Below are 21,289 nucleotides of genomic sequence, written 5' to 3' on the forward strand. Positions count from 1 at the left end.
ATCTGTTCTACTTTGCTAGACTGCTGAAATGAAGATACTGTGAAAAGAATCAGCTTTTAACAATAGGGATTTATTAACTTTTAAACTTACAATTTGAGGCTGAGAAAAATGTCTGTTTCAAGGCATTGTCAGGTGATGCTTTCTCCTGGAAGATCAGTTGCCGGCGATCCTGGGCTCCTCTGTCACATGGCAAGGCACATGGTGCCATGTGCCGGGCTCTCCCTTCTCTTCTGTGTTTCATTGCTTTCAGCTTCTTGCTTTCATAGCTTTTTCTCTTCCTCTGAATTTCATTCTTTTATAAAGGACTCCAGTAAGAGGCTTACAACCCATCCTGAATGAGGTGGGTCATATCTTAAGATTTTACTCACCAAAAGATCCTTACAATGGGCCCACACCCACAGGAATGTGTTAGTTTTAAGAACATATTTTTCTAGGGTCCAAACAGCTTCAAACCATCATTCTTTCTTCCTTCCTTCCTTCCTTCTTCCCTCCCTCCCCCCCCTTCCGTCCATTATCTATCTTTATATCTTTTTTTTTTTAAACGGGAAGAAGCAGGGAGAATCATTCCTGAGTAATTAGGCCTCTCATTACTAGAAATTTTTAAATATTGGCAAATTAAATCCAATAAATTTAAAAAGGGCCATTACTAACTTCACGTTTTGTGAGCTGAAAGAAATGACATTCATGTTAGGAGTTCAGGCAGGCTAAACAATTTGTACATGTACAAAATTTAGGTGTTGTTTACTAAATCTCCCAACTTCTTGAAAATTTCACAGCAATCATCTCATGGGAAACAGAGGGGTCCCTAGGCTCAGCATCAATTTCTAAAATCTTAATGAGAAGGGAACAATGGGGGATGGGGAGGAAATGTGTTAAATTGAATGGCCAGCTTCCTAAATAACATCACGTCCACCTGGAAGGACATGCAGATCATCCCCATTCATTCATTCATTCCTTGACTCACTCAGTATTTACTGAGAACTCACTAAGACCCTGGCACTGTGCTCATGTTGAGTGCAGAATGGTGAAGAAGATAAATTCAGGCTGAATGGGGGAGTTATTGCATAGTGGGGACAGAGTTTCTCCTGGGGGTGATGGAAGAGTTTTGGTAATGGAAAGTAGTGATGGTAACACAATAGTGTAAATGTGAATGTAATTGTGTACTTGAAAGTGGATAGAATGGGCACTATTGTATTGTATAGATGTTATCACAAAAAATAATAATATAAATGCAGGCCACTCATTCACAGAATTCAATGTATATCAGAGGCACATCAACCTTGGCTGCATATGGAATCACCTGGGGAGACTTGAGAAATCCCAAAGCTCGGGTTGCACACTGGACAGATCAAAGTAGAATTTCAAGGAGGGACCCAGCATCAGTACTTTTGAAAGCTCCACTGGTAATCCAATGCACTAGTGAGAACCAGGAGAAGCAGTGGTCAATGGGTGAGATGGAGAAGAAATAGCACACTGTCTTGTGCTAAGTGCAGTGATGGAGGAAAGACAAGGCTGTGGAAGCACAGAGTAAAAGAACAGTCTTGGGGAGTGTGTTAGGTTCTCAGCTGCTATGCTACACAACTGGTTGACATAACAGGAATTTATTGTCTCACAGATTCAGAAGCTGGAAGACTGGCTTCCTTCCAGGGTTGGGGGCATTCTGGGTGGCTGGTAATCCTTGGGTTCCTTGACTTTCTCACTATGTGACCATGTCCTCTCCTTTCTCGTCCAGGTTCTGTTGACTTCCAGCTTCTTGCTCCTTTCCTTGGCCTCCAGTAATAGGATCCTCTCCTCCCCCCTCCCCTCCCCATCCCCTCAAAATTGTGATAGCCCAAGGGATCGCCTTGGCTACGGGACTTGCCTTTCCCTTTTCCCCACTCAGCCTTGTGGTATGTGTAGGGGTTCAGACGTGCCAAACCCAGACTATGGAAGGCCCATCCTCATCAATTGCAGTTTAGTTCTATTTTGGAATGGGGACTATTTTCTGTCACTCCCAATTCTCCACTCCTGTCTAAAGAACCAAAGCTGCCTTCCTAGAATTGCTTTTCAATGGCACTTTGGAGTTTCCTGTCTGGTACTGCTGGATATTTCTCATGAGAAGGAACTTCAAACTGTTTCAGAGACGACAACTCTTTCCCTTCTCCATTGCCTTCTCTGTCCAATCCCTTTCCCACTTGGCCAGTGGTCAGGGATCTGTAGGGGCACTGGTACAGGTAGACTTGTTCTCTGCAGTTTCCTTAAGTGGTGGAAATTTCCTCTTCCCTTTTCTGCAGGGGAGAGAATGGATTTTCATCTGTTTTGTTCACTGATGTATTCCAAGGCCTAGAAGAGTGCCAGGTTCATAGGAGGTATTCACCAAATTTGTTGAAGTGAATAGAATTGGCGTGCCTGTTTTTATTGCTGGGAAGCCATTTGGGGGATATGCCCTATTTGATGTACTTTATTATTATTGTTTATTTTATTTTATTTCTCTCCCCTTCCCGCAGTTGTCTGCTCTCTGTGTCCCTTCGCTGTGTGTTCTTCTGTGACCGCTTCTATCCTTATCAGCAGCACCGAGAATCTGTGTTTCTTTTTTGTTGGGTCATCTTGTGTCAGCTCTCTGTGTGTGCGGCGCCATTCCTGGGCAGGCTGAACTTTCTTTCCCGCTGGGCGGCTCTCCTTACAGGGTGCACTCCTTGTGCATGGGGCTCCCCTATGTGGGGGACACCCCTGCGTGGCAGGGCACTATTTGCCTGCATCAGCACTGCGCGTGGGCCAGTTCCACACGGGTCAAGGAGGCCCGGGGTTTGAACTGCGGACCTCCCATGTGGTAGGCAGAGGCCCTATCCACTGGGCCAAGTCTGCTTCCCCTATCTGATGTACTTTAAGGTTCTTAAGAGAGGTGGTTCTTATTTTTCTGAGGAACCCTGGTGTGCCAGGTGTGCCCTCCCACAGGTCCCCACAAGCCTCGCTGGTTCTTGCACTCAGGCTGATCATTGGTGATTTTCTGCCTGGTCAATTTCCCCCAACTGGACCCATCATCCCAGCTGAATGGGCCCCACCCGAGTCATTTGAACCTTGCTCAGCCCCTGGTAGGCTGCCGTTGGGCGATGGCTTCTGACAACTCCTTCTTCTGGAAGCCTCCCTAATTCCCCTCTCCTTCGTGTCCATAGTCTGCAGTTCTCCTCTCAAGGACATCGGCCTCTTCCCCTTTTACAGGCAGCTTAATTTTGCCCCCACTCAAGCCTTCTCCATTCCTCCTTGTGGTATGCCAGGCCTTTTGCTTCCTCAATGTGGGAAAATGTTGCCACTTAATCCATCCCTCTGTTAGAGAGGGTCTGAATTGTCCACTCTGTCCATGTGAGCACTGAGATGACACTACCATGATGTCGCTTTCACCAACGGCTCCAGGGCTGGCAGAGGCCATTGCGGGTCCAAAGGCTACATGAGCAAGCTCCAAGCTTGCAGGCCCGGAGACTGCACCAGTCCCTCAATGCTGCTCCTGACCGTGGTCTCAGAGGCAACAGGTAGGAGAGCCCACTCGGGCCGGCCGGCCAGGCCTGGAGGGTGGAGGAGGCACCGGGCAGAACCTGGGGCCTCCACCCGGCTGAGGTCCGAGGTGGGCGGTGTGTTCGGGCGGTGGGCGGAGCCAGAAGGACTGGGCGGGGACGAGAGAGGGACTGTGCGTGGAATCGGGCAGGCACCCTGCCAAGCGCAGGCTGGAGGGCGGAAACCGTCTGGCAGCCGGACGGATGGCGGCAGTAGGGGGCAGAATCGGGCTTCCGGAAAGGCGGGGCTGGGGCGGGCCCGAGGGCTGAGGCGGGCTGTGGGCGGGGCCGGGCTGAGGGCTGAGGGGGCCTGTGGGCGGGGCCGGGCTGAGGGCTGAGGGCGCCTGTGGGCGGGGCCGGGCTGAGGGGGCCTGTGGGCGGGGCCGGGCTGAGGGCTGAGGCGGGCTGTGGACGGGGCCGGGCTGAGGGCTGAGGGTCCTGTGGTCGGGGTCGGGCTGAGGGCTGAGGCGGGCTGTGGGCGGGGCCGGGCTGAGGGCTGAGGCGGGCTGTGGGCGGGGCCGGGCTGAGGGCGGGCCCGTTCTGAGGCCGGTTGTGGGCGGGGCCGTTCTGAGGCGGGCTGTGGGCGGGCCCGTTCTGAGGCGGGCTGAGGGCTGAGGGCGGGGCCGGGCTGAGGGCTGAGGGGGCCTGTGGACCGGGTCGAGCTGAGGGCTGAGGCGGGCTGTGGGCGGGGTCGGGCTGAGGGCTGAGGCGGGCTGTGGGCGGGGCCGGGCTGAGGGCTGAGGGGGCCTGTGGACCGGGTCGAGCTGAGGGCTGAGGCGGGCTGTGGGCGGGGTCGGGCTGAGGGCTGAGGCGGGCTGTGGGCGGGGTCGGGCTGAGGGCTGAGGCGGGCTGTGGGCGGGGCCGTTCTGAGGCGGGCTGTGGGCGGGCCCGTTCTGAGGCGGGCTGAGGGCTGAGGAGGGCTGTGGTCGGGGCCGGGCTGAGGGCTGAGGGGGCCTGTGGGCGGGGCCGGGCTGAGGGCTGAAGGGGCCTGTGGACCGGGTCGAGCTGAGGGCTGAGGCGGGCTGTGGGCGGGGTCGAGCTGAGGGCTGAGGCGGGCTGTGGGCGGGGTCGGGCTGAGGGCTGAGGCGGGCTGTGGGCGGGGCCGTTCTGAGGCGGGCTGTGGGCGGGCCCGTTCTGAGGCGGGCTGAGGGCTGAGGAGGGCTGTGGGCGGGGCCGGGCTGAGGGCTGAAGGGGCCTGTGGACCGGGTCGAGCTGAGGGCTGAGGCGGGCTGTGGGCGGGGTCGAGCTGAGGGCTGAGGCGGGCTGTGGGCGGGGTCGGGCTGAGGGCTGAGGCGGGCTGTGGGCGGGGCCGTTCTGAGGCGGGCTGTGGGCGGGCCCGTTCTGAGGCGGGCTGAGGGCTGAGGAGGGCTGTGGGCGGGGCCGGGCTGAGGGCTGAAGGGGCCTGTGGACCGGGTCGAGCTGAGGGCTGAGGCGGGCTGTGGGCGGGGTCGAGCTGAGGGCTGAGGCGGGCTGTGGGCGGGGTCGGGCTGAGGGGGCCTGTGGGCGGGGCCGGGCTGAGGCGGGCTGTGGGCGGGCCCGTTCTGAGGCGGGCTGAGGGCTGAGGAGGGCTGTGGGCGGGGCCGGGCTGAGGGCTGAAGGGGCCTGTGGGCGCGGTCGGGCTGAGGCGGGCCTGAGGGCGGTGCCGGGCGGGAGCGGGCGGAGGGCGGGGAGGGCGGAGCTGAGGGCGGGGCGGGCGAGCCGGGGCGGGGCCGAGGCCGCCGGGGCGCGGGGCGGGGCTGCGGTGGCAGGCGGCGGGCGCGCCCGCGGCTCAGGTGCTCCGGCGGTTCCACGTCGCCCGGCGGCCCGGGGGCTGGCGCCACTCGAGCCCGCCCCGCGGCTGCGGTGAGCCTCGGTCGCCCGCGTCTGGAGCGCCGGCCCTTTCCCTCCCGCGCGGCCATGGCGGGGCCGGGCCCAGGGGACCCGGACGAGCTGTACGATTTCCTGTTCAAGCTGGTGCTGGTGGGGGACGCGAGCGTGGGCAAGACGTGCGTGGTGCAGCGCTTCAAGACGGGCGCCTTCTCGGAGCGCCAGGGCAGCACGATCGGCGTGGACTTCACCATGAAGACGCTGGAGGTCCAGGGCAAGCGGGTCAAGGTGCGCCGCGGGGGCTCGGGCCCTCGGCGGGTCTGCCTTGGCGGGCCCGCGCCGGCGCTCTCCGGGCTGCGCCGGCTCTCCTGCCCGCCCCGCGGCTTCCCCGCTCCCTTCTCCCCGGTGGAGCGGGCCTCGGGATCCGGGCCAGGCTCCGGCCCGCGAGCCGGGTGTGGGCGGGAGGCGGAGTGGGGGGCGCGCCGCGACCTGGCCGTCGGGGGCCGCATGTCGCCGGGGGCGGGGGGGGGCGGCCGGCCCTGGACCCTTCCCCACCGCCGCTCCCCCAGGCCCCTCACGCCTCCCCCCCATCCCCACGACCGGGAGGGGTCAGGAAGTAGATCCTTCTGGGACCTGAAGGGCCAAACTTTCTGTTGTTGTCAGTTTCCGGCCTGGCCACGCCTCCCCGCAGCGCCTTTGTGGCCCGGGTGGTGGAACTTGACCCCAGACGGGCCGGCCCCGCCCCCTCCCCCGCCGCTCGGCCGCGGGATAGAAACTGAAACCTCGCGCAGATCCCGGAAGGCGGGCTAGGACCCCGGGCTCGGGCAGCCGCGGCAGGATGTCGCGTCGGGGGCCTCGTCCCGGCACTGATTCGATAAGCACTTGTGATTGACGCATCGGAGTTTCTCACCTCCCGCCTCGGCCCGCCCCCAGCGGGGCCTGGCTCTCGTCGCCAGCGGGCACCCATTCACTTTCCTGAGTGCCCCGGGCACTGGTCCTTCCCCTTCTTCCGTGCTCCGGAGCTCACACTGTCGCCCGCAGGACTCGGGGGAGGCCGGGGCGGGCGGCAGGGCCGGCAGGTGTAGCTCTGCGTTTCAGGGGGAGATGCGGGCTCGGAAGGGTGTGGTCAGGAGGCTGGAGCAGGGCCTCCCTGGCTGCTGCGGGCCTGCTCGGTGTTGGCTTTGGACAGGCGACTTTCGCTCTTTGTCTGCCCTTCTCTAAAACTGGAATAATTTCTGGGTGTTGCCTCCCTCCTGCCCCGCCACGGAGAAAGGAAAAAAAAAAAAAAAAGCAAGTCAGTGGTCTTTCCGTGGCCACAGTGCCAGGGAAATGGAGAAACAGAAACTCCCCGCCTTGAAGAGTTTTATTTACATTCTCCCGGGTGTGTGTTGGTTTTGCTCTCCTTGGCGGCAGAAAAAAGCCAGGTGCAGGCGGGCCGCGTTGAGTCTGTCGGGACTATCGCTTTTGGAGCAGGTGGCGGAGGGGAGGGCTGTGGCACGGGTGGAGGGTGTCCGTGACCAGCGGAGTTGGTGCCACTGTGGTGATGCCAGCAGCTACGGGCAAAGTGGAGTGTTTAAAAAAAAAAATAGAGGCACAGAGAACAGGGTTCCTCTCACAGGCACCTGCCTGCACCCAAAGGGCTTGTGGTGGTGCGGTGCTGAGGGTGGTCGGGGAGGGGCAGGGTGCTCCTGTTTACCTGTCCAGATAACCCGGAGGGTGCACGATGTGGCAGAGTTCAGCTTAGGCAATGCAGGTCAGGGCGGTTAGCAGTTTCGTTTTTTATTTCCTTCGGGTCTTTTCCAGCTTGTTCTTCGGAAGCAGCCTGTAAGAACTGGGAGCGAGAGAGGACAGCAGGGTTGGTGTAGTTAAGCCTTTTAATGGTGCTAACTGCAGCCCTTCTTGAGTCTCCTGGGTGCAGGCCAGCTGCTTTCCAGATGTGCTCCCTGCTTCCAAGAGGGTGTTATCCACACAGGGCAGGCTTGCCCCAGGGCACAAACTTGGGAATTTATCTTCCCAGTTTTTCTGACTCCAAACTGCGTCCTAGAATCCGATTGCTCAAAGCTGGGGATTGTTGACCTACTGGTTTGAGCCTCAGGGAAACCTGAAGCCCGGTGCAGGGAAAAGACTCATTCGTAGCTGCTGAGTTAGATAAGACTGAGCTGCAGAGGGTGGGCAACCCTCCCAACTCAGCAGGAGCAAGTCATTTTTCCTCTCTCTGAGACTGTTTCTTCATCTAGCAATGGGATTTTTTTAAAAAGTCGGTTTTATTGAGGTTTAATTTACACAGTGAACTTCATCCATTTTATGAATTTATGAATTTTGACATAGACATGGAACCTCACTGAAGGTAAAATATAGCACATTTCCCCATCAACCCCAAAAGTTCCCTTGTGTCCCTTTGGAGTCAGTTCCCTCCCTCCACCCCAGGCCCTGGCAACCACTGATCTGTTTTCTGTCCCTGTTGTTAACAGCAGTGATTTTAACTGGAAACTTTGCTGAACTAGATTTTGTTGCTGTCCTTTCTGCAGAAAGCAAGTTCACATGAGGGATTTCGTATGAAACCTTTCTCGGGTCTGTCCCGGGTGGAGCAACCGTCCAGCCTTATCTCCTAAATCTCTCCCTGTAAGGCTGGGCTTTGCTAGAGCTTGAAGGAACCTTAGAGACCCCGGGGTGGATTTTCCAGCTCCTCAGAGTTCAAGGGCTTGGAAGTGCCCTGGGGGTGGGCTACAGGTGGGGTGGTGGGAGGCTGGAGCAGAGGATAAGCCAAGAAAACAGAAGGGCTTTCACTGGTTTCCCACCAGATAGAGCTATGCTGCTTTCATCAGGGTTTTATTTTGGTAGGAGGTGCGGGGGGATTGAACCCAGGACCTCATACATGGAAAACAAATGCTCAACCACAGAGCTACATCCACTCTCCAATGAGAGTTTTTTTTGTTTGTTTGTTTGTTTTTAGGAGGTACTAGGGATCAAACCTGGGACTTCATATATGGGAAGCAGGTGCTCAACCGCTTGGACTACATTTGCTCACCTTATCTAGTTTTATATGGAGGTTCCAAGAAATTGATAGTCACAGATCTAGTCAGACCCTCTGTTTCTGTAGTGGCTTCCCATGGCAACCAAACTCCTTACCCCAAGAGGTTGCCTGTTTGTCTTCTGCACTGTCCCTAGCGCACACTTCTCCAGCCATGCTAGCCTTTTCTGTCCTTCAAGCATGCCAGGTTTGTTCCTCCCTCGGGACCTCTGTCCATCCCCTGCCTGGAATACCTTGCCCCTAGATTGTGCAACTATTTCCTTTTCACTCGGGTCCCAACTCAAATGCCACCTCTTCCAAGAGAACTTCCTTGATCTCCCTAATTCTCTCTACTGCATTAGTCTGTTTTATTTTTTTCATGCACTTACCAGGACTTGAAATGCCCATGTTTGCTGGTCCCCCTGGCTCAGTGTGAGTGCCTTGAAAGCGCTGGGTCATGCCTGCCTGCTGGACCTGGGAGCCCCTGAACTCAGAGTAGCGTCAGGCATGTGTGTTCAGTACATGTCTGTGGATTGGCTGGTTTTCATTTTTACAGAGAGGAAGCTGAGGCAAGGCCAGTGAAGTGACCGGCTTCCCAAGGTCACAGCCAACATCCGTGGCAAAACCAGGCTTGGAACCCAAGGTTCCCCCTCAGCCCAGGGCTCATTTTCACACTGGACCTCCCTTCTGATTCCCTCTGAGCTCATCAAGGGGACCCCGAGAGTCTGCAAGTGAATGAATGTAGTAAAAATACCATCGAAGCCTCTGTCCTTACTGAGGGAAGAATGTGAACTTGGGCATTTGATGAAGATTTTCAATAAGGATTGCAACCTCAGAGAGCTTCTGGGGATTTGCTGGTTAGCCAGAACATTTATGTAGCCACAGACAGTCCCTGTGTTTGCAGCGCGGGCTGAGGTTCTGCGTTCGATGAGAATTTCCTTTGCGCTCTCCCGTGTGGATTCATTTGGCTCTGGCTACACGGACTGAACTTAGAATGTGAACTTGGGTGCTGCTAGCTAGTCTTTCAAACTCTGGAGCCTCTGAAAAGAAACACTGGCTTAGGAGCCTGAGGGTCTGGGTCTCAACTTTCCAGCCCTGCCAACCACCTTAGGCAATTTAGATGACCTCACTGGAGCCTCAGATTTCCCATCTACTAAATGGGACTGATGATTTTGGCTCTGCCTAAACTTCTTAGGGGTGCTGGAATTTATGGATATGCTTAAAATATTTTAAAATAACCTTGGCTTATTTCTGAATCGATAATGCATTCTTCTGGTTCAAAATTTAAGATTGGAAAGGATATGAAGGTAATCCTTTTTTCCACTTTTGTGTCCCCCAAGCCACCCAGTCCCTTCTTAGAGATAGTCAATGTTAGCCATTTCTAGTTTATCCTGAAAGTGCCGTTGTAAATAGAATCATGCTTTTATAGATTGCTGTTGCTGCCATATTTCCTAACTAACCGCCCCCCCCATACACACCCCTTTCCTTCCCACTTCACCATCCCCCAGGAAATCTCAGCCAGTTCTAAATCCTTAAAACATCCAGATAGCCCCTCAAGTGAGTCTTATCTGGGACAACACAAAGGCCTGTTATGTAAACTCTCTTTTTCGCAGATCCTAGGGCCTCAAGTACGTGCACAGAGGTTAGTCTTCTAGAATCGTGCCTCCTTTACCAGCTCTGTATCAGGTTCACTGTCTACCAGTCGGGATGTGGCCAGATCTCATTTTCACAGGAGTAAAGTTTATGCCCTTGGGCCAGGGCCTCAAGATTTCAGAAACTTTGACCTTGGCTCTCAAACTTGCCTTGGCCCTACAAGTCACCTTTGATTTTATAGCTGCTCCTGGCACTTCCAAAAGGGGGCTGGGGGGAACAGGGGCAAGGTAAAAGGAAATTTTTTTTTTTTAGGTTTGTATCTCAGTCCTTCCCATCAAGGGCCTGGCTTTGCTCATATCCTTCTCGTATTTGGGTAAAAATTGATTTGATTCTTTCTGCTTTGATCGGAAATAGCCAAAGGAATGTTTGATAAGACAGAAATTCTGGGCCATGCTGGTTGTCTGAAGAAATCTGTTCTCAGTGTCAGTGACAACCATCCTAACTGCAAAATGAACTTTGCCTTCTGGGGTTTCTCACAATTCTGAGGCAGCATGTGTAGTGAAAAGATAGTGGGTAGAGAGCCAGCTTTGGAACCATGCAGTACCAGGGTAAAAATGCACATATTAGCTTGGGCGTGTGATGTCACCTCTTCTAAACTGTTTTATCTGCAAAAACCTGTCCCTTTGAGGACCTGGGACCTAGTGGACAGTCAATAAAAGGGAGCTGATGTTGGTGTGTAGACCACCTGGCCAGAGAGCTGAGTGGGGCGGGAAGCATGGTTGCTCAGCCCGGCTGCCCTGCTGGCCTTAAGCAAGTCACTTGACTGGTCTCTTACCCTATCAGCAAAATGAAGAAACTGTTACCTTCTTACCTACTCACATACGGTTTTCCCTGTAAGAAAAGGCAAGTGGCTGTGCTGGTGCTGGAAAGATCCAGACCGTGGTTCTAAGTGGCTAGGGCTCACCGTGGAAGCCGAATGGAGCGAGGTGGGAAGCCGATGTGGCTCGAGGATTGGGCTCCTGCCTACCACATGGGAGGTCCAGGGTGCGATTTCCAGGGTGCCCTGATGAAGGCGAGCTGGCCCACATGGCGAGCTGACCTGCTTGGAGTGCTGGCCTGTGTGGCAAACTGGCTTGAGCAGAGAGCTGGCGCAGCAAGATGATGCAACAGAAAGACAGAGAGGAGAGACAATGAGACGCAGAAGACCAGGGAGCTGAGGTGGCACAGGAGATTAAGTGCCTTTTGTGCTCCAGAAGTCCCAGGATCGGTTGCTGGTGCCGCCTAAAGAGAAGACAAGCAGACACAGAAGAAAACACAGCGAATGGACACAGAGAGCAGACAATGGGGCGGGGGATAATAAATAAATAATCTTTTTAAAAAAATTTATAATTAGTTAAAATAAAAAAATGTAACAAGTCCCTCCCCGCTCCACCTTATGACTCAGGGTGTCCACATGTCTTTCCTCTCTTTCATTTCTTTGGTTGTTAAACTTTTTTATATAGCCTTTACCTTCCTCTGGCCCTGGTGTCTTGTTAGGCCCATGAGAGGCCCTCGAGGATGCCTGCTGCTGCCTGGTTTTCTTATTCTGCAAATAGGATCAGTGCCTTGGGCACGAGGAAACCACATGGCCTACAGTTCAGTAGCTGTTGTCACAGCCCTCCCACACATGTACCACAGCTTCCCGGTCTTTACCTCTTTTTGCATGCCATGTTCCTTTGGCTCCTTGTAGCCACCCTGTGAGATGGCCGCATTTTACAGAGGAGGAGATCAAGGCCCCTGGGTGGCTTCTAGTCTGCTGCTCTTTGCCTACCGTGTATTGTGCAGGCCCTCTACCACTACCAGAAAACAAGCAAACGAGATTGGGGCCACCCAGGCCATCCGATAGCACTTGCATTTTCCGTTTTGGAGTTATGACACTGATATTCTGTGATGCTGGGGGCTTTTTAAGCAAATGAATCCTTTCAGATTAATTAAGGGAAGTGGTGGAAATGGTCGGCTGGACGGAAGGAAAAGCTGCTAGAAGAATGGCTTATGAAATGCTGTTTTTTTTTTTTGGTTTGTTTTTTTTTGTTTGTTTGAGGTACTGGGGGCCGTGGATTGAACCTGGGACCTCATGTGTGGGAAGCCATGCTCAACCAGTGAACCACATTTGCTCCCGAGTTGGTTTTTTTAAAAATTCTCCTTTTTACTATATTATTATTTTTTGTTGTTACTTTGAGTTGTTTTGCTTTTTTTGTTGTTGTTGTTTTTTATTTTTTTCAGGAGGCACCAGAAACAACCCAGGACCTCCTGTGTGGGAGGCAGGCACTCAGCCACTTGAGCCACATCTGCTCCTGAAATGCTGTTTTGATGGAGTGTGTAGGTTCACATAGTAACAGAAGCCAACCAAGTGCTATTCAATAGAGCCTATCTAACCTGCCTTAGTTCAGATGTGAGGACCATTGGTCATCAACAGCTTCTATACCATTACAGGCCTGCTCTACATACAGTCTATAAGAGTAGTTCTTACAAACTTCAAACCTCCCTTTCCTGGGTTAAAAAAGGCAAATGTAATTGCATGAAGTCTATTAGTCTGTAGAGATTTTCCTGCTTGCTCATGAATGATTGTGGTGTTACCAAGTATGGAGTGTGCCTGAGGAATAATAGGACTGATTTTAAAAATATTTTTAAAGGTTTTATTAGAGAATTGTAGGTTTACAGAAAAAATCATGCAGAAAATACAGTTCTCATATACCCCCCACTCATTCACAGAAGTTTTCCTATTAGTAGTTTGCATTAATGTACCTTTACTAAAATTGAAGAAAGACTATTATATATAATATATAATAATTATATTAACTATAATCCATAGTTTACATTAGGATTCATTATTTGTGTTGTACATCCTATGTTTTTTTAAAATTTTTTATTCTAGTAACATACAACCTAAAATATCTCCTTTTAACCACATTCAAATACATAATTCTATGCTGTTAATTACATTTACACAGTTATGCTGCCATCACCACCACCAGTGATCCCAAGCAGAAATTGTTCCAATTAAGCTTTAACTCCTCATACCCTACCCCCACCACAGCCCCTCTTTACTTGTATTCTAGTTTCTAACTATGGATTTGATTTTTCTACTTATTTCATTTGTTTGTTCAAACAATATTTGTTCTTTTCTGTCTGGCTATCTTCACTCAGCATATCTTCAGGGTTCATCCATGTTGTCTCATGTATCGGATCATCATTCTTTTTTATGGCCGAATAATAGTCCTTATATGTATAGATCACATTTTGTTTATCCATTCATCTATTGATGGACATGGGGGTTGCTTCTATCTTTGCCACTATGAACATGGGTGTGCAAATATCTCTTCAGTTCTCTGCTTTCAATTCTTTTGGGTGTATGCCTAGAAGTGGGGTTGTCAGATCATATGGTAATTCTATACTTAACTTTCTGAAGAACTTCCAAACTGTATTCCACAGTGACTGCACTGCTTTATGTTCTTACCAACAATGAACAAGTCTTTGTGTTTTTTCACGTCCTCTCCTACAATTAGATTTTTTAAAGTAGCCATTCTAGTGGGTGTGAAATAGCATCTCATTGTGGTTTGGATTTACATTTCCCTGATGGCTAATGATGTTGAGCATCTTCTCAAGTGCTTTTTGGCCATTTGTATATTCTCTTTGGAGAAATGTCTATTTAGGTCTTTTGCTAATTTTTTAATTGGGTTGTTTGCCTTTTTTTTGATAGAGTTTTAAGTTTTCTTTATATATTCTGGATAATTAACCTTTTTCAGATGGGTAGTTCCAAATATATCCTCCCATTCTGTAGGTTATCTTTTTACTTCATGATAAAGCCTTTGATGAACAAAGGATGAACAAGTTTTAATTTTGACCAAGTCCCATTATTTTATTTTTCCTTTTGTTTCTTTTGCTTTTGATATAAAGTCTAAGAAACCACTGGCTAACACAAGGCACTGAAGATGCCCTATGTTTTCTTCGAGGAGTTTTAGAATTCTGGTTTTTATATTTAAGTTTTTTATTCATTTTGAGTTAAAATGTTTAGTAAAGTTTTGAATATGGTATGAGGTAGGGGTCCGTAATCATTCTTTGGCATATGGATATTCAGTTTTCCCAGCACAATTTGTTGAAGAGACTACTCCTTCCCAATTGAGTGGACTTGGTACCGTTGTGAAAAATCAGGAGCGGATGTAACTCAAGCAGTTGAGCGCCTGCTTCCTATGTACAGGGTAACAATATTTGGTCTTCCAGTCCATGAGCACTGAATGCTCTTCTGTTTATTTACATTTTCTTTGATTTCTTTTAGCTATTTTTTGTAGTTTTCCACATGTAAGTCCTTTATATCCTGGGTTAAATTTATTCCTAGATATTTGACTCTTTTAGTTGCTATCGTAAATAGAGTTTCAAAAAAAAATTCCCCTTTGATTGTTCTTTACCTGTGTATTGAAACACTAATAATTTTTGTGTTTTTTTTTTAAGGTTTATTTATTCCCATCCTCCGCCACTTGCGCTTGCTGTCTGTTCTCTTTGTCCATTACTGCACATTCTTCTGTGTCTGCTTGTCTTTTCTTCTAGTCTTCTCTTTAGGAGGCACCATGAACTGATCTTGGGAGCTTCCGACATGGGAGAGAGGCACTCAGTCGCTTGAGCCACCTTAGCTCCCTGGTCTCTCACTCTCTCTCCTCTGTGTCTTTTTCTGTTGAGTCATCTTGTTGTGCTAACTCTCTGTGCCACACGGGCCAGCTTGCTTTTCACCAGCAGGAGCCTGGAATTGAACCCGGGATCCTCCATATGGTAGGTGGGAGCCCAATCGCTTGAGCTACATCTGCTTCCCTCTTTTTTTATTTTTAAGATTTATTTTATTCTTTATGTCTTCCTTTCCCCACATTGTTTGCACTTATTGTGTCTGTCTGTCTTCCTTGTTTCCTTAGGAGGCACTGGGAACTGAACCCAGGACTTCTGATGGGGGAGGGAGGTACCTCATTGCCTGAACCACCTGTGTTTTCTGTGTTGATCTTGTACCCTGCCACTCTGCTGAATTCATTTATTAGCTTTAGGAGCTTTGTTGTGGATTTTTTAGGATTTTCCATATATAGGATCATGTCATCTGTAAATAGGAAAATTTTACTTTTTGTTTTGTAGCTTGGATGTGTTTTAATTATTTTTCTTGCCTAATTGCTCTGGCTAATACTTCCAGTAATGTTGAATAACTAACAGTGGTTGACAGTGGGCATCCCTGTCTTTTTCCTGATCTTAGGGGGAAAGCTTTGTCTTTCACTATTGAGCGAGATGTTAGATGTGGGGTTTCTATGTATCCCCTTTATCATGTTGAGGAAGTTTCCTTCTATTCCTAGTTTTATAAGGGTTTTTATAAGGGATGCTAGGTTTTGTCAGATGCCTTTTCTGCATCAAATGAGATAATCATTTGGTAATGCAACCACTCTTGCATTCCTGAGATAAATCCCACCTGATCCTGGTTTATAATTCATTTAATGTGCTGTTGGATTCATTTTGCTCATATTTTGTTGAATATTTTTGCATCAATATTCAAAAGGGATATATTATTTTGTAGTTTTCTTGTGGTATCTTTTATGCCTTTGGAATTAGGGTGATGTAGGCCTCATAGAATTAGTTTGGGAGTGTTCCCTCTTTTTAAATTTTTTGGGAGAGTTTAGGCAGGATTGGTGTTAATTCGTTTTGTAATGTTTGATAAAATTCTTGGTCCTGAACTTTTCTTTGTTGGAAAGTTTTTGATTACTGATTTAGTCTCTTGTTATTGATCTCTTGAGGTCATCTATTTCTTCTTTTTTGTGTGTGTATGTATGTATTTATTTATTGGCAGTACCAGGGACCAAACCAGGGCCTTGTACATGGAAAGCGGATGGTCAAAATACTGAGATATAGCTGCTCCCCTTCTGTTTCTTCTTGAATCTATGTAGGTAGCTAGTGTGTTTCTATGAATTTGCCTATTTCATCTTAGTTATCTAATTTGTTGGTATACAATTGTGCATTGTATCTTCTTATAATACTTTAATTCTGTGGGGTTAGCGTAATGGCCTCTTTTTCTGATTTTAGTTATTTGCATCTTTTCTTTGTCAGTCTAGCTAAGGTTTTACATTTATATAGATCTTTTCAAAGAACCAACTTTTGGATTTGTTGATTTGCTCTATTGTTTTTTTTTTTCTCTCTATTTCATTTATCTCCACTTTAACCTTTGTTATTTCCTTCCTTCTGTTTGCTTTGGGTTTAGTTTGCTAAATCATTGGAATTTGTCAGTTTGACTAGTATGTGTCTGGGTGTGGTTTGCTTCTTGTTTATACTACTTGGAGTTCCTTGGGTTCTTGAATGTGCATATTCATGTCTTAAATTTGGGAAGTTTTCTGCCCTTATTTCCTTGAATATTCCTTCTGTTCCTTTCTTCTCCTGGGACTTCCATAATGCATATATTGGTATACTCGGTGGTGTCCCAGAGGTCACTTAGGCTCTCTTTGCTTTTTAAAATACTTTTTTTTCCTGCTCCTTAGCCTGAATCATCTCCATTGATTTTCTTGTCTTCAAGGTCACCGAGTCTTTCTTCTGCCAGCTCTTATCTGCTGCTGAAACCTCCTAGAGAATTTTTCATTTACATTATTGTGGTCTTCAGTTCTAGTATTTCTGTTTGGTTCCTTTTAAACATTTCTATGATTTTATTTTATTTTATTTTATTTTTCTGTGTCTTTATTAGAATTCTCATATTGTTCCTTCATTGTTTTCCTGATATCCTTTAGTTCTTTCTCTGTGTTTTCCTTTATTAACTTGAGCATACTGAGGATCGTTGTTGAAAATCTTTGTCTGGTGTGTCCAGAGACCGATATTCTTTGGTGACAGTTCTAGACTTTTATCTTGTTCCTTTGGATGGGCCATCATTTCCTGTTTCTTTGCTTGTCTCTTTTATTGCATACCGTACATTTTAATATTTTAAAGTATTGACTCTGGGATTTAGTCCCTTAGCTTAGTTTGTATCCAACTAGTGATATGACCGAGATTTTCCTGAGTGTCAGGAGCTAACAAAAACAAACAAACCAATGCTATTTTGGTCCTGATTGATTTTTTTTGTTAACCCAGAACATAAATGTGTAAATGGGTACTGTCCCTTTCAAGGACAGTATACTTATTGTATACTTATTTCCCAAATTTTTAATTCATTTTGATGCTTTCTATTCACAGTTGTTTTAATAACCGGCAGGTTTTTCAATGCTTTGGTAAAAAATGAGCTACGGTTTGTATACTGATGTTTATAGAAGCAGTATTTACAATAGCCGAAAGGTGGAAGGCACCCAAGTGCCCATTAGTGGATAAATAGATCAACAAAATGTGGTTTATCCGTAGAATGGAATATTATTCAGCCACAAAAAGGAATGAAGTTCTGGTATAGTCTTCCACATGGATGAACCTCAAAGCCACCATGGTGAGTAAAATAAGCCTGACACAGATTCACGGAGGCAAGTTCACAGAGACAGAAAGTCGACTAGATGTTATCAGGGACTGAGGAGAAGTGGGGAATGGGCAGTTGTTGGTTAATGTGCAGAGTTTTAGTTTGGGGTGATGAAAAAGCTCTTGTGGATGGATTGTATGGTATGTGAATATATCTCAAAAAACTGCTTTAAGAAAAAGCTTTGGTAATGAATGGTAGTGAGGGAGCACAATATTGTGAATGTATTAATATCATTGGATTGTACACATAAAGTGGTTAAAATGGAAACTTTTGTGTTGCATATATATTACCACAATACAAAAAAATGATAATGAGATATGACTATAAAATAATTCTGGTTTCCTTTAGACTAGGGGCCTTGCCCCCACCGCTCGCTATAAAGGCAATTCCAGAATGGTGGACCTCGGCAGGTCATTGGAATAAGTGCAAGGTCTCCTGAGGGCACAGATTTTTTTTTTTTAAAAGATTTATTTATTTATTTATTTCTCTCCCCTCCCCCTCCCCCCCACCTTGGTTGTCTGTTCTCTGTGTCTATTTGTTGCGTCTTCTTTGTCTGCTTCTGTTGTTGTCAGCGGCACGGGAATCTGTGTTTCTTTTTGTCGCGTCATCTTGTGTCAGCTCTCCGTGTGTGCGGCACCATTCCTGGGCAGGCTGCACTTTCTTCCACTCTGGGTGGCTTTCCTTACGGGGTGCACTCCTTGTGCATGGGGCTCCCCTAAGGGGGGACACCTCTGCGTGGCAGGGCACTCCTAAGGGAACACAGTTCATGTTGATTTAAAAGGTCTCAAAGGTTGGCGTGTAGCCAACAGCATGGCGGTTAGTAGATTATTTCACCTCCTTGCACCAGTTTCCTCTTTTGCTACAAGAGGATGTGGGACCGTATCATCTACAAAGCCTCTCCCGGCTCATGGAGACCATCAGTATCTGAAAAAATTTCCTTGTGATTTCAAGCCATATAATCTTCCACCTTACCCCCACCATTTTTAAGGATGAGAGGTGTCAAAATTTTTTTTTTAACTAAAAATATTGTGTTTACATTTCCAGTGAAAACCTTTGATTGTTTTGTTTGACTCCTTTTCACTCTTGGATTAACGAGTTTCACATTTGTTGTGGTTACATAAAAACTGGATGATTCTATGATAAGAAATTGATCACAGTTGGCACAATAAACTAAAGTTTACTAGTTGTGAATTGTTCATATCTGCTGTATTTACATTTAGATGAAATAGAATGACATAGAAAAAAGTCAGTTTTATTATGGAAGCTCCCAGGTTAATACTTCAATGTCAAGTCTGATTCTGCTGCATTCTTTGGGTTATTTTTCTGAGAATAAGCCTTGGACAAGTATTGGCTGAATGAATGAATGAATGAGCAAGTGAATGTTAGAGAAGGGGAGACGCCTCTGAGCAGGGGAAGGTACCATCAGCTCCGTGGTGTATGGAGGCTGGAAGCTCTGCTTGCTGAGAGGAGCAGCGCTCCGGGTTGGTTCATGCAAGAGCTGCCTGAGGGCACGTGGCCATTTTAACAAAGTACACCTGGCGGAACGAATGTTCAGTGAAAAGGGGAGCCGCTCATGGGAACTCAGGGGTTCCCTGCCTCTGGGCGGGAAAGTGGTAAGGGGTGGACAGCCTGCGTGTGTTAAGGTAGGCTCTGGGGCAGCTCACTTTGCAATTATATACATATGTGCGTACATCAACAGATTATTTTGCCTTATATCCATTGGCCTTAACCTGACTCCCCTGCCTAAAATAGCACTCTCCCAAGTTCCTTTGTAAAAACATCATCATTGAGATAGAATTCACCTGTCCAAACACCCTCCCACCCCGGTCTCCCCCCTTTAAGGCGTACAGTTCAGTGAGTGGTTTTTAGTATTATCAGGGTTGTGCAACCATCCCCACAATTTTAGAGCATTTTCATCATCCCTTAGTGGTCACTCCTCTCTCCCCCCCTCCCACTCTCCCCTCATCTCCTGGCACTACTAATTTTTACTTTCTGCCTGTAGATTTGCCTGCTGTGACTGTCTCATAGAAATGGAATCACACTAAGCGCCTGGCTTCTTTCCCTGGGCGTGTTTTCAAGGTCTGAGTTAGGCCTTAGCCTCTTGCTTGCCTTGCTTTGTTTTTCTTTCTAGCACTTCCCAATAACCCCAAATCATACTTGTTTGTTACTATTTGCCTCCTCCTTGTGCATGAGAGAAGGTAAACTGTGCAAGCTCAATTTTCTTGTTTTTTTTTTTTTTTAATAATAGTTTGTTGCTGTTTTGTGTTTTCACCTGTTTGTTGAAGGAATGACTAAACCAAAATGTAGTCAGTGTCCTGTGATTTACTTTTTCCATGTCACAAAGTATGTCTTCTCTGGCTTGCTTTTGGGTGGATTAGTTATCTCTTCCTGGATCCCTCCAGTAGTTTGCAAACAACAGGCTGTTTCTATTCATCTTGTTAAAATGTTCATGCCTATTTAAATATAACTGATTTAGTATCTCTTTCTTTTCTCTGAAGCAGGCAAGACCCTCAGCTCACTTCTGCTTCCTTTTCCTCATCATGTCCCCTGCCCTCCCACCAACTCCCATGTTGAAATCATCAAGGATTTGAGTTCCAAACTGTTTATCTTTTTTTAAAAAAATAAACAGCAGTATAATATTTATTGATTGATTAATTTATTTCCTGCCCTTGAACAGAGTGCAATAGGGGTTCATGATTTGTGTTTGGTTGTTGTGCCTCTTTAGTCTTTTAAGTCTAGAGTGACAGACACCTCACTTTTTTTCCCCCGAAGTTGTTTCCTTTTTTTTTTTTTTCAAGAGTCACTTTTGGTATTTGTCTCCTGGTTTCCTCACTGATGTCTTTTCACGTGCTGCTTTAGCCCTTATGTTTCCCGTAAACTGGAAGTGAAGTTTAGAGGCTTGATTAGGTTCAGGTTCAATATTTTTGGCAAAAACACTCCCTAGGGTATGTTGAGTATGTTCTGTGGCGTGGTACCGGGCGGTATATCCTGGTAGGTTACCCCTCTGTTAGTGACGCTGAGTCTCACCACTTGAGAGTGAGGCCTGATTTCTCCATTTATCTATCTATCTATGTATTTTAAAAGTCAGGTTTATTAAGGTATAATGTACCTAGAGCAAAACCGACCAATTTTAGAAGTAAAGCTCCATGCGTATTTTAAAAAAATTATTGTGATAACATGTACCACCTAAAAGTTCCCATTTTAACCCCTTTGAAGTATACAATTCAGTGGTATTAATTATACCCACACTACTGTGCTACCATCACCACTATCCAGTACTAAAAACTTTCCATCACCCAGACGGAAACTCTCAACCCTTTAAGCAGTACGCCCTATTCCCCCCACCTGTCCTGATGCCCTATAATCTACTTTCTGTCCCTAGGAGTTTGCATATTCTAATTATTTCATTAAGTGAGATCATACAATATTTACCCTTCTGTGTCTTCCTTATTACACTCAACATGATGTCTTCAAGTTTCTTCAAGGTTCATCCATGTTATAGCTTGCAAAAGGACTCCATTGCTTTTTACGGCTGAATAATACCCCACTGTGTGGATAGACAGGTTTTCTGTATCCGTTCATCTGTTGATGGACACTCGGGCGGCTTCCGTCTTCTGGCAATTCTGCACAACGCCGCTGTGAACATCGTGTGTTCATACCTGTTTGGACCCCTGCTTTCAGTTCCTTTGGGTACACGTCCAGTAGTGGGACTGCCAGGTCATATGGTAATTGTGTGCTTAACCTTCTGACAAACTGCCAAACTTTTTCGCAGTGGCTGCACCGGTTCATTGATGTTTATTTTTGAAGCAGGGGCTTGCTCTGTTAATTTTGTTTCTTGGGGTGTCATTTAAGAACCACGGTCTTGAGCTG

General features: G+C 47.8%; 2 protein-coding genes across 2 annotated transcripts in view; one reads left to right on the forward strand and one right to left on the reverse strand.

Annotated features, from left to right (window-relative positions):
• Positions 1-3,420: 3,420 nt before the first annotated feature.
• LOC131276118 (basic proline-rich protein-like) lies at positions 3,421-5,425 on the reverse strand. The gene is made up of 3 exons (XM_058288527.1): positions 5,025-5,425; positions 3,730-4,929; positions 3,421-3,637 (listed from the first exon to the last, which is right to left on the reverse strand). The coding sequence occupies exons 1-3, from the start codon at positions 5,423-5,425 to the stop codon at positions 3,421-3,423; spliced, it is 1,818 nt and encodes a 605-aa protein (XP_058144510.1).
• The window catches only part of RAB43 (RAB43, member RAS oncogene family), a 38,463-nt gene continuing 22,426 nt past the window's right edge, over positions 5,253-21,289 (forward strand). Inside the window, exon 1 of the mRNA XM_004475939.5 lies at positions 5,253-5,621. Coding sequence (XP_004475996.1) covers positions 5,424-5,621 — 198 coding nt within the window. The 5' untranslated portion in view covers positions 5,253-5,423. The remainder of the gene's footprint in view (positions 5,622-21,289) is intronic.

This window comes from Dasypus novemcinctus, chromosome 26, assembly GCF_030445035.2.
Source record: "Dasypus novemcinctus isolate mDasNov1 chromosome 26, mDasNov1.1.hap2, whole genome shotgun sequence".
NCBI lineage: Eukaryota > Metazoa > Chordata > Mammalia > Cingulata > Dasypodidae > Dasypus > Dasypus novemcinctus.